This window comes from Alosa alosa, chromosome 8 (assembly GCF_017589495.1).
Source record: "Alosa alosa isolate M-15738 ecotype Scorff River chromosome 8, AALO_Geno_1.1, whole genome shotgun sequence".
Taxonomy (NCBI): Eukaryota; Metazoa; Chordata; class Actinopteri; order Clupeiformes; family Clupeidae; genus Alosa; species Alosa alosa.
In genome coordinates, this window is record NC_063196.1 from 32,006,091 (window position 1) to 32,018,566 (window position 12,476).

Here is a 12,476-nt window from a genome sequence, read left to right on the forward strand (position 1 = left end):
ATGTGCAGATTCAGTTTGTGGCTTGCCATTTACAGTTGGGTCAACATAATAACACAGGTACGTGGTAGCATAGAGCTAAACAAAACAAGGACAGGTGAATTAAAAGTATAAGTATATATATTCTTTTGATCCCGTCAGGGTAATTTGGTCTCTGTATTTATCCCAATCCGTGAATTAGTGAAACACACTCAGCACACAGTGAACACACAGTGAGGTGAAGCACACACTAATCCCGGCGCAGTGAGCTGCCTGCTACAACAGCGGCGCTCCGGGAGCAATAAGGGGTTAGGTGCCTTGCTCAAGCAACCCTCCGAAGCGCTAACCAGTAGGCCACGGCTGCCCCCCAAATGTTGTACCTCGACAGAGCCCTTCTCATCTGTGAAACTACATCTTATATTGTGTGCTCCTGATCTGACATTAGTTATTGATATGCACCTCCACAATTGGTATCTACTACAAAGTGTACTTTACAAGTTAGTGTGCAACAAAGTCCTTTTCTGAATGCTACATTGTTGCCGGTGCGTGAATGTTGGCCTGATGTTTAATGAAGGCCATTTCCTCTCATGGACATTTCAGACAAATTTGGGAGAGAGTAGCAAGAGCTCTCCATGGAAGTCAAACCGTAGGTCACACATGTTTATCTTTTATCCTTCTGGTCTTGAACTTTGAGTCTCTTTCAGATTTCACTCTTTCATCATGTGTTGGGCAACTGGTCCCTGTCCTCCTCCATGTGTAGTTTCCAGTGTCTTCGCTGGTGCTGCTGAAATTCTCCCAGCGTATATTTTCTCCAGAGACGCTCTCTTCATATCCTCTACAAACCAGTCCAGGACTCCTACTAGGTCATTGGGTTGTCTCTCCATGGCTCAGCTCAGCTTGAGTTCAACCCCCCCGAATATATCGCATTTTTAAAAAATACAACTCACTGTAACCGTCCGAGGAACACGAAACTCAAAGCTATGTGTTTGCCCAGAGAGCAGCCGCCGGCTCCCAAGGACAAGTAGGGTAATGCATTGAGCGTGAAGTCTGTCAGCAAAATAGGATATAGGTCATCATTTAATCATGAGTTCTATAGGGCCGGTGAAAAAGCCCAGACAAAAAGCACAGTGTGAGGAAGGCTGCAAGCTCTGAATTAGTAATGAATCAGCTCCCTCAGGTTAATGTCAGGTTGCCTTCGATGCTTTGAAGGGTCTGATTCAAAGTCGCTGTAGCAGAGAAACATCCCATGTATTGGTCTGTAGACGAACCAACAACTTCATATTTCAATATATTTCAATGCTAATTGCTAGCTTCATATTTCAATATTTTTCAATGCTAATTGCAGAAGGGTCGCACTCAAAGTCGCTATAGCAGAGGAACATTTCATGTATTTGTCTGTAGAGTAGCCAACGACTTCATATTTCACTGCTAATTGTGGAAGGGTCTTGTCTTTTTCACTCTAAGATAAGTTGAGTCAGTTGGGTGATTCATATCTCTCTTTTCCCCTACAATTCTACAGATGTGGCACTTTCTTATATCACACTTGCTAATTGATTTGCACTCTCACATTGATGCACAAACACACACATACACACTTTTACACACAGGTTCATCACACCTCTCCACTGGTCCATTTGCACAGGTCTCTTGAGAGAAGCTTCATGATGCTGTTTTTACTTCTCGTTTTTGCAGTCCAACAAGAACAAGCGTCTTAATTATATGACCTCAAGTCACATGGCCAGATAAGGAGTATCCTCTCTCCGTGTGTGTCGATGGCTGCATCTTTTTCCTTGAGTGCCGTTAAATAATGGACCACGTTATTATTAGCCCCGTTCCTATAGCAACAGGCTCATGTTTTCGCCTAAGTGGCGGCGGGCCTGTGAAGACGTGTTGGGTTTTGCACACGGGAACTGGAGAGCGAACTGTTGCGAACAGAAGGCTACAGGATGAAAACAGATGCTCCGCTGCTTCTCTCAGATCGGAGAAACGGTGTAGGCCCTCGCCACCGGAGAGAGAGAGAGGCCCCATTCACCTCCTCTTCTCCTCCCCCCAGCACTCTTTCATCCACGGCCCCATCTTCTAGTTGATTATGACAAGAGGAGAGTGTTGTGCGTGTTGGGGGGTTCATGTTTGATGTTGCATGCACCGCTGAGGTGTTGCGTTGAGCGGCAAACTCCAACCCCAAGGTCTTTCTCAAAGAGCAACTGCTGAATATTTCTTCAAAGACATCATTTGGATGGAGATGCAGTTTTCACCTGACTGTGTCTGTCAGCAGGGGTGAAGTGTTTGGCATGTTAAGACACTGGGGGGAATCGACTTTCCTCTCATCAACACCTGTGGTTGTTTCCATTCACATGCTCGTGTGTGTCACATCCCGACCCAACTACGCACACTGATGAAAGATCTGGAAAATTAAGTTATTTAAAGCAATCCAATGTAGTTTTGGGTATTTTGGCGACTTTAGACCTCCCCCTATAGTCGCAAAATATTTATATTTTTTACCTTGCCGTGGGGCAGCCGTGGCCTACTTTTGGGGCAGCTGTGGCCTACTGGTTAGCGCTTCGGACTTGTGACCGGAGGGCCGGTTTGAACCCCGACCAGTAGAAAGCGGCTGAATGTCCTTGAGCAAGGCACCTAACCCCTCACTGCTCCCCGAGCGCCGCTGTTGTTGCAGGCAGCTCACTGCGCCGGGATTAGTGTGTGCTTCACCTCACTGTGTGATCACTGTGTGCTGAGTGTGTTTCACTAATTCACGGATTGGGATAAATGCAGATACCAAAAGTCCCTCAAGGGATCAAAAGAGTATATATACTTATACTTATACTTAAAAACATCTCATGGCTTGAGTCCTTCCCCCTGAACACCGTACATGTGCATTTGTTTTGGAGCTGAAGGACTAGCAATAGGCAAAAACAATCTCCAAAGAGCTATATTTACTGACGGTAATTTTTCACCATTCTCACGAGATGTCTCCGAGCCCCCGTCAGTTAGCTGGTTTTCTGCCTGTGAGGCGCTGCCAGCTATGCTAGCTATTCTGCCCATTAAAAGTTTGTTTACCATCACAATGACTGCAAATCTGTTCTGTTAAGGTAAAAAAAACGTACATAGTGTTGCTTTAGCAAACTCATTCTTGAGCCTCATTAAATTCCTTCTTCCTGTTTGAGATTTAGAGAGTAGAAGCACCATGTTTGGATTGTAGGACATTTCCATTGTTGAATCTACAAGTGCTTGACAAAACAAATATTTCAAAACAACAGACACACGAGAGGACTATTTTGACTAACGTTAGACTTTGTTTTTAGAACCAACATCTAAAAACACCTGATAAAAGAGCTGTGTACATGCTAGTCTATTTGCTCCAGGCTGCACAGGCAGATGTTTGTCAGGTCATTTTAGACTGCAGCCCGGCCTCTAATTAAAACAGCGGGACAATGTTGCAGTAGGTGTTGTCGTCACAGTCAGAAACATTCCACTCCTGATGTCTTTTGTCTTAGTCTCAATTGCTGTTCTCTTTGTGGTTTGGGGTAACAGGAGGACACTTTACTCCAGTTATAAACTAATGTCTCGTGAAATAAACTAATGTCTCAAGTGTCTCCAGATTTGATTCCACTGTACTTTAAATTGAACAAATCCAGCAGTAGATTAAATTGAGGTGCTCTGGGTTGTGATGAAGACCATTGTCCACCTGGCATGAATGTACCCCCATGTATACTACCAAGGAAGGAGGACTCAATATATTTAAACGATTATTAATTATGACAAAAATGGGTAAATGTGTAAAAGCTCCTTCACAGGGAGGCTACACCAGGCACGTAACTGAAGCCCTCCGTTTGTGGAGCGTCTGCTGCAACATTTAGCTTCCACTTGACCAATGGAACTGGCTACACCAGACAGAGCACTTCAGTTGTGAACCCGGTAGCCTTGGCCTTTAAGAATACCCCTTCTGCCTCTTGGTCATGGTCAGAAACCCATTAAGGATTATCTTGTCTAACCTGGTTGGAGAGACTCGCGGCCTGAAGCTGTCCATAAACCAAAAAAATCACTTGTTTTTTCTCTCTGTGTCTCTGTCTGTGTCCCTACTCTAGAAACCTGCTAATATCCTGGTTATGGGAGAAGGACCAGAAAGAGGCCGGGTCAAAATAGGTAAGGAAACACCAACACTGTGCCCACTTATTTCAGATTTTTGACATATCTAGGTCAGTTATCTGTGGCTAGGGTCCCTGGCTCAGAGTTTTCCACTGTCCTCCATTGATTAGAGAAATCCTAATGACATTATAAATGCTGACCCTTCTCTTATCTCTGGTCAGGACACGCTGATAGCGCGCAGTCAATATGATGTACCGGTAATCATTACCAAGATCTGTAGCATACATTGTCATGTCACCTTTGATAAATACCAACTGGACCATGATTCTTCCGTTTTTGGCCACAACTGGTTTAGATTGGACAAATGGCACAACTCTTTCCATTTCATGTCTGCTGGCACGCCATCTTTGTCATAATTGTACTGGCATCATTGGATATCAATAATCATGCCTAAACCTCGGACCTTATGACCTTGAGATGCATGCTGCTGTATGACAGTATTCAGCCCGTAATGGCCGTGCCTGTGGTCAGTGCATCCAGTGTTGCCCGTGGTTGTGTGAGGCTCACTGGAAAGAAGGCTGTTGCTTGTCTGGATGGTGTTAACCTTCATCAGGACTCTGGAGGTCCCTGAGGGATTGAATGGACCCATCACCCCCACCACACACACACACACACACACACACTCACACACATACACTCATTGCATAACACAGAAGGCTATTCTGGGATGATGTCACTCGTCTCTCTATAACGTGGGGGTCTATTTTTACCCCTTCCCACCCTTCGCCTGGCATACCTTCCCCCAGCAATGGGATGTGAATGGTGTGGAGAGCTATGTGCTGTGGAGCCCTAGTTGGCTGGACAAGAGTTCCCTCCTAGAAGAGATAAACCCATTTAAGCTCCAGAGGTTTCCATAGCTTGAAGAGACTTTGATCTCTAAATATTAATTCACATGGAACACAACTTGGTAAAACCGAGCATGACACGTTTGTATGTGTTAACAATCCATTTGCCTCTTTCCCACCGTTTGATTTCCATACACGACACAGCAGGTCTCAGTCTGTCAGCGTGATGTGTTCTTTTGATCACTTTTGGATGTGGCCTGGTGGGTTGCCTAACCTGTTGTGAATGACGTAGCGTGTACTAATTATACCGTGCTAAGAATCCATTTGCACGTAACCTTACACTCCTTCTCAACAATCTTCCCCAGGCGGTAATGAAATACCAAGCCAAAGCTGCTTAGCTTGTTTTTGACCCAGTGTTTTTCCTTTACAGTCACAGTGGCCTACTCTGTGTAGAAAGATGTCATGGTTTGGTTTATGATATTGATGCGTGTGGGTGTGTGTTTACCTCCTCTCTCCACAGCGGACATGGGCTTCGCTAGGCTCTTCAACTCCCCACTCAAACCACTGGCTGACCTCGACCCGGTTGTGGTAACGTTCTGGTACCGGGCCCCCGAGCTGCTCCTGGGAGCGCGACATTACACCAAAGCAATTGGTGAGCCGCAGTCCACAGGGCTCGACCCAACGCCAGGCCCTGCTTCACACTGGCCTGTTTGGGTGATGCTTTTTCCTCTACGTCAGTGCAGAAGCCACTGATTATACATGTGCGATGTCTGTTCCTCAGAGGGAACTCTAACCTGGCCCTTCGGAGGCCTGGGTTGGAAGCAGTGGGAAAGGGTGTCAGAACGTGTAGATGTGTACTTTTCACAGGCCTCTTGAAAGCACTCTCAAAGACAGAGCTTCACAAGTCATTCAAAGTTCACGGTTCAAGTTCCACTAACTTGTGAGTAAACCAAGGCAGGACTGTGGTTACAGAGCTATGTCCAGGCTCTTTAATCAAGCGCCATTTGAGAAAGTAGCACTCCCAACATTTCTCTGCTCAGCAGCCATTTCTAGAAGTTAATATCAACATAATTACTGACTGCTTTCTGTAAATGTTTGTGATCAAAACAGCAGCATCTTTTTGGTACCTTTTATAGCCTATAGTTAACAGCCAAGCTGCCCTCTGTCGTTCAGAGGACAGAACTCTCATCGAGTTTGCCACCTCTCTCTCTCTCTCTCTCCATCACCTTGTGAACTGACCACTTAACGAGATAAAAGCTTAGATTGGACTTTGCCTACCGTCTGTTTGCTCTTGCTGTCGCCGGGCCCGCGCTCGCCTTGTGATCGCTGTTGACATTAGCCTCGTGGGCTGTGGATGTTAGTGAAAGTGACAGGGTGCCACTTAACAGGGCCTCAGCGACCAGCCACGCAGTCGGTCAAGAATGTGCTCTGGTCTGTAAACAACACGCACGTACCGTATGCAAACTTAAGTGAACCCTTTCTCCCTTCATTGCCAGGAGTTTGGTTGATAATCCAGGCATATTTTTTAGTCATGTTTGGCAAATAATGTAATATGTAATTACTTTTTCCAAGAGCTAACAATCTTAATTGAACCCTTCAATAAAAGTAAGTGTTGAGTGTAAAACTCAAAGCTTGTGGTGTCAAAGCACAACTGGATGTAGAAAAGAGCATGGATCAGCTCAGTACATTACATTAATCCATGTAGCAGATGCTTTTATCCAAAGCAACTTACATATATCAATTATATTATAAGGGCCATCCTCCCTAGAGCAACTTGGGGTTAAGTGTCTTGTTCAAGGGCACAACGGTGGAAGCCGGGTACTGAACTCACAGCTTTTCAGGCTACTGCATGCTAAGCCAGCTCCTTAGCCACTACGCTACCACCTAAAAGTTAGAATGTTAGGAAACATGAATGACTGGTCACTGTCTCACCGCTTCTGCTTGTTTGCCTCCGTCTCTCGCCAGACATATGGGCCATCGGCTGCATCTTTGCTGAACTGCTGACATCAGAGCCCATCTTCCACTGCCGCCAGGAGGACATCAAAACCAGCAACCCCTTCCACCATGACCAGCTGGACAGGATATTCAGCGTCATGGGCTTCCCAGCAGGTCTCCGTGCTTATCAGAGATACATAGTTTAGAATGGTGGCCTGTTCAGAGTCTGTGCCATTATGGTGTTGGGATGTCAAAGTCAAAGTCAAAGTCAAAGTCAGCTTTATTGTCAATTTCTTCACATGTTCCAGACATACAAAGAGATCGAAATTACGTTTCTCACTATCCCACGGTGAAGACAAGACATATTTTGCCAATTTAGGTCCACAGACAATTGTCAACATTCAAACATACAAACATTCAAGTAAACAAAAAAGTAAGTAAATAAGTAAATAAGAGGGCACATATAATAATGAAAAAATAAGAGCAGCAAAATTTGGTTGAAATTGTGCATAGACAGTCAATAAAATACTAGTGCAAAGTCAGGCCAATAAAAGGCTTGGGTAGTTCTGTTTGACCTAAGTAAGAAAGAAAGTGGCATAGTGGTTTTTAAGTTATGTAAGAGCAGCAGAAGTGTTGTGTTTTCAAGACAACAACACCAAGTTGTAAAGTGTACAAGTGTGCAAGTGTGCAAGTGGAGTAGTGCAGGCGGCCATTTTGGGTCCAATGTCCAGGATGTTATGTAGCTGAGGGTGGAGGGGAGAGGGAGGGAGAGAGTTCAGCATCCTTACAGCTTGGTGTATGAAGCTGTTGGTGAGTCTGGTAGTCTTGGGGCGCAGGCTTCTGTACCTCTTCCCAGAGGGCAGTAGATCAAACAGATTGTGGCGGGGGTGACTTGCATCACTCACAATTTTGGTAAGCCTTCTTGGTGAGGTGGGTGGTGTAAATGTCCTTCAGGGAGGGAGTGAAGCACCAATAATCCTTCCAGCTGTGTTCACTATGCTGCAGAGGGCTTTCCTGTTGTATTCAGTGCAGCTTCCGCCCCACACAGCGATACAGCTGGAGAGGATGCTCTCAATGGTGCCTCGGTAGAATGTGGTCATGATGGCTGGTGGAGCACTTGCTGCCCTGAGTTTCCTTGGGAAGTACAGGCGGCGCTGAGCTCTCTTCGCCAGTGATGCAGTGTTGGTGGTCAGGAGAGGTCTTCACTGATGTGCACCCCCAGGAATTTGGTGCTGCTCGCTCTCTCTCCACCACAGCACCGTCGATGGTCAGTGGCAGGTGTTGGGTGTGACCTCTCGGAAGTCAACAACAATCTCTTTGGTCTTGCTGGCGTTCAGCAGGAGGTTGTTGTCCCTGCACCACGTGGTCAGATGGTGCGACCTCCAACCTGTATTGAGTCTCGTCGCCCTTAGTGATGAGACCCACCAGAGTTGTATTAATGCGTCAGCAAATTTCACTATGTGATTGTTGCTGTAGGTTGCAGTGCAGTCATCGTCAGCAGGGTGAAGAGCAGCGGACTGAGCACGCAGCCTTGGGGGGCCCTGTGCTCAGTGTGATGCTGCTTGAGGTATTGTTGCCAACACGTACTACTTGGGGCCTCTGACAGAGGAAGTCCAGTAGCCAGTTGCAGAGGTAGGTACTGAGTCCCAGTTTGTCAAGTTTGCAGATGAGTTGTTGTGGTATTATGGTGTTGAATGCAGAACTGAAGTCTATAAACAGCAATCTCACATATGAGTCTCTTTTTTCCAGGTGGGTGAGGGGCTGGGTGGAGGGCAGAGCAGATTGCATCCTCTGTAGACCGCTTGGCTCGGTATGCAAACTGGAAGGGGTCCAGGGTGGGGGAGAATGGCTTTGATATGTGACATGACAAGCGCTCGAAGCACTTCATGATGATGGGTGTCAGTGCCACAGGGCGGTAGTCATTGAAGCAGGATGGAGCAGTTTTCTTGGGCACAGGTATGATGGTGGCAGCTTTGAAACATGATGGGGACGATGGCTTGCTTCAGGGAAGTGTTAAAGATGTCTGTGAAGACATCCTTAAGCTCCCCTGCGCAGTCCTTCAGCGCACGAAGGACATGCGCATGTGATGGCATAGTTGCAAACCTATAGATTAATCTATGAAAGGAGATCAAATGGTGACTTTTGTCAGCTGATGGTTAATGTTTGAAGTGTAGTAGAAGTATCATATTGTTGTTATGTAGAGGTTTTAAATGAACGTCACTTATATGAACATCTACGAGCACAAGAAATGTGGTTTCATCTGGGAAAACCATAATGCTGTTGTTTTCTAGGAGCCTGATTTTCATGAATAGTTCTAAAGCTGTTTTAATTCAGCTACAACAGCTAGAACAAAGCACTACCAAACAAATCACTTACAAACAAAGCACTAACAGGCCAAACCTGTATGACCTGCTTAAGGTATACTTAGAAACCGGTTGCCCCGGGTGTTTTAAATTAGTTGACAAAGGTAATTTAAACAATAGACACATTTAGCAAACTTAAGGTTGTTTGAAAACCAAAGATACAGTCCTTTTTCAGTCTTGGTCTTCATAAAGATAAAGAAGCTTCTATCTCTTTGTGAAAGTGTTAGTGTGACATCTTTGTATCTTTGTTTGTTTTAAACGAGTGTGACGAATTCCACAGATAAAGACTGGGAGGACATACGGAAGATGCCGGAATACCCGACGCTACAGAAGGACTTCAGGAGAACAACGTGAGTGTCACACTGTCATCAGGTGCTCAGAGTTGGCAGAGGCCGAGCATGTGCTCCCTGCCTGTCACCCAAGGGCGTCCTGGTTCTGAGTTCCTGGAACCAATGGAACCTCTGAGTTCCTGGAACCACTGCACGAGATGCACCTCAAGTTCTTGGTGCTCATCCCTCCTTTGGGGCAGCCGTGGCCCACTGGTTAGCATTCTGGACTTGTAACCGGAGGGTTGCCGGTTCGTACCCTGACCAGTAGGCACGGCTGAAGTGCCCTTGAGCAAGGCACCTAACCCCTCACTGCTCCCCGAGCGCCGCTGTTGTTGCAGGCAGCTCACTGCGCCGGGATTAGTGTGTGCTTCACCTCACTGTCTGTTCACTGTGTGCTGAGTGTGTTCCCCTCACGGGATCAAAAGAGTATATATGCTCATACTTTATATACTTAACATATGCTCTCCATTCACAGGTATGCAACGAGCAGCCTCATCAAGTACATGGAGAAGCACAAAGTCAAACCAGACAGCAAAGTGTTTATGTTGGTATGTGTGTCTGCTGTTTCTCCGCCATGGTTTATTTTGCCCAGGAGTTGTAGGGCTCTCACCAAATATGGCACTTTGATGAGAAATACAAATGCCAGCGTTTGCAAGCCAAACCCCTGGGTACATTAAGGCTCAAATTTAGCCTGGCAGCTTTGCTACAGTTTTGCTTTTTGTTGGCAGCTCGTATAGCGCAGTTGGTAATTGCAAAATACGCCAACCTCGAATCAAGAAATACCCCATAATGACTTGCTGTTCAAACTTTAAACCCTCCTCCTTTCATATTTCTAGGTCACAATAAGAGCCTTTGTTATTGAGTTTCACAACTGAAGTTTTCGATGAAATCTCTTTGTTGTTGACATTGCATGGTATTTGCACAAAATTAAGCACAACCAGACAAATCTGATTACTTTTTTCTATACTCAAATCTAGCTTCAGAAACTCCTGACGATGGACCCCACCAAAAGAATCACTTCTGAACAGGCACTGCAGGACCCCTACTTCCAGGAGGACCCTCTACCCACCTCGGAGTAAGACCCATTTCACTGCCACCTGCCCCCCAGAAGCCTGCACAGACCTCCTGCACTACATTTCCAAGACCCAGAAACCACTCAGTGCCACTCAGAGAACCTGCTCACACTTTCAAAGCCATCTTTGTTCGGTTCACAATGAAGGCCATTGATTGGCATCGCTGGAACAGGGTCACTTTTTATCACGTGCTCCCCACAGTGTGAGGGAATCGTGCGGCCACTCTCCCCCGCTCACTCTCTGGTGCTGCTGCCCTGCTTCCCAGGGGTGACCTGGATACTTACTCTCCCCAGTTCATAACACAGGGAGACAGTGTGTGTGTGTGTGTGTGTGTGTGTGTGTGTGCAGCAGTCTACATGCTACTATGCAGTGTGTTGTGTCTGAAGTAGTGGACACTCGGTGTGGTGTGGTGCTCTCTCCTCTTCTCCCCCCCCCTCTCTTTCTCTCTCTCCCTCTCTCTCCCTCTCTCTCTTTTTCTCTACCTCTCTCTCTCTCCCTCTATATAACAAGTGCCTCTTCTGTCCCTTGCAGTGTGTTCGCTGGCTGTCAAATCCCTTACCCCAAGAGAGAGTTTCTCAATGAAGACGAACCAGAAGAGAAGACTGAAAAGGTGATAATAATAAAAAATAAAAAAAACAATCCCCCTTGAATGATCCAAAATACTGTTTCGCAAAACACAACAAGCTACTATTTCCACATGATGTCAAAGTCAGGGGTTGGGGCCGACGTGGTCCAGTGTAGTCCAGTGCGGAGACACACAGCCAGTGGAAATGTCCCCTGGGGTTTAACAGCACGACGTGGATGATGAGGGAGACTCCTGCCGTTACGGGAGCTGAGCCTCTCTTACTGTTGTGAATCTGAAACGGTAGACGAGGGGCCGAGGACGAGAGAATGTGCTGTGCGTGGAGTTACAGAGAAGAGACAGCGAGACGTGGCCTGAGCCTAGAGATGGCAGCCTGGGTCAGAGCTTCAGAGAAAGAGGATGGCTCCAGTGTTCACTGACTGACAGTCGGGCTCAGCCACTCACTCAGGGAATAGGCACTATAAATCAGAGAGACAGATTAGCCTGTAGCTACCCTGTAGCAGGCGTCTGGGGCAGAGCAGAGGTGTCAGGAGGCAGAGAGGAGCCTCTGAGTGTGAATCTGAGTATGAGTTTGGGAGTGTGTGTGTGTGTTTGTGAGTGTGAGTGAGTGAGTGAGTTAGTAAGTGAGTGAATGAATGAGTGTGTGTGTGTGTTTGAATGTGTGTGTGTGTGTGTATGTGTGTGAATGTGTGTGTGTGTGTGTGTGTGTGTATGTGAGGAAAAAGATTTGTGTGCAAGTAACCAAATATATGTGTACTCATGTCTCTCTATATGTGTGTGTATGTATGTATGTATGTATGTGTGTATGTGTGTGTGCGTGCCCACGCACTCACTAACCGCGACAGAATGGGTATCTTTCACCAGCAGCTTCCATGAATCCCAAACCTCTGATGGCACTAGCAGCTGATGTCAAGTAGGCAACACCTGATAGCAGCCGACATTGCAACACAGTCACATTCACGGCCCAATGCCAGGCAAGCTTGCGAGCAGGGCGGGCAAGGATGGAGACTCCACTCTGCTTCTCCTTGTGGCCCAGCCTCGTGAGGTGCTCGGACCCCAGGGCCGCACCGCGGGCCTCCCTCACAATGTCACACTGCCCCGGAGAGAGCAAGGTTACACATGGAGGGGGGGGCCTTCACGTGGAGTTATGCAGCAGGAGGCATTTGTCTCGCAGTGGGACGGTCATGTGGTGTATGATTAATATGTGGTCAACATCTCTCATAACCTTTTAGGAAACTGTTTATGAGACTGTGTACAAGGGTCATGTTGTTGTTGTTAATGTTATT

The 12,476-nt window shown here is 46.6% G+C and overlaps 1 protein-coding gene across 10 annotated transcripts in view; it reads left to right on the forward strand.

Moving 5' to 3' along the window:
* The window catches only part of cdk19 (cyclin-dependent kinase 19), a 70,871-nt gene that overhangs the window by 40,642 nt on the left and 17,753 nt on the right, over positions 1 to 12,476 (forward strand). For all 10 annotated transcript variants that reach the window (XR_007194412.1, XR_007194411.1, XR_007194415.1 and 7 more), the window contains exons 5-11: positions 4,062 to 4,119; positions 5,428 to 5,559; positions 6,873 to 7,016; positions 9,486 to 9,555; positions 10,010 to 10,082; positions 10,512 to 10,609; positions 11,139 to 11,217. Coding sequence is in view for 3 of the 10 variants with exons in the window: in XM_048250959.1 (XP_048106916.1) it covers positions 4,062 to 4,119; positions 5,428 to 5,559; positions 6,873 to 7,016; positions 9,486 to 9,555; positions 10,010 to 10,082; positions 10,512 to 10,609; positions 11,139 to 11,217 (654 nt within the window). In the remaining 7 variants the exon portion in view is untranslated. The remainder of the gene's footprint in view (positions 1 to 4,061; positions 4,120 to 5,427; positions 5,560 to 6,872; positions 7,017 to 9,485; positions 9,556 to 10,009; positions 10,083 to 10,511; positions 10,610 to 11,138; positions 11,218 to 12,476) is intronic.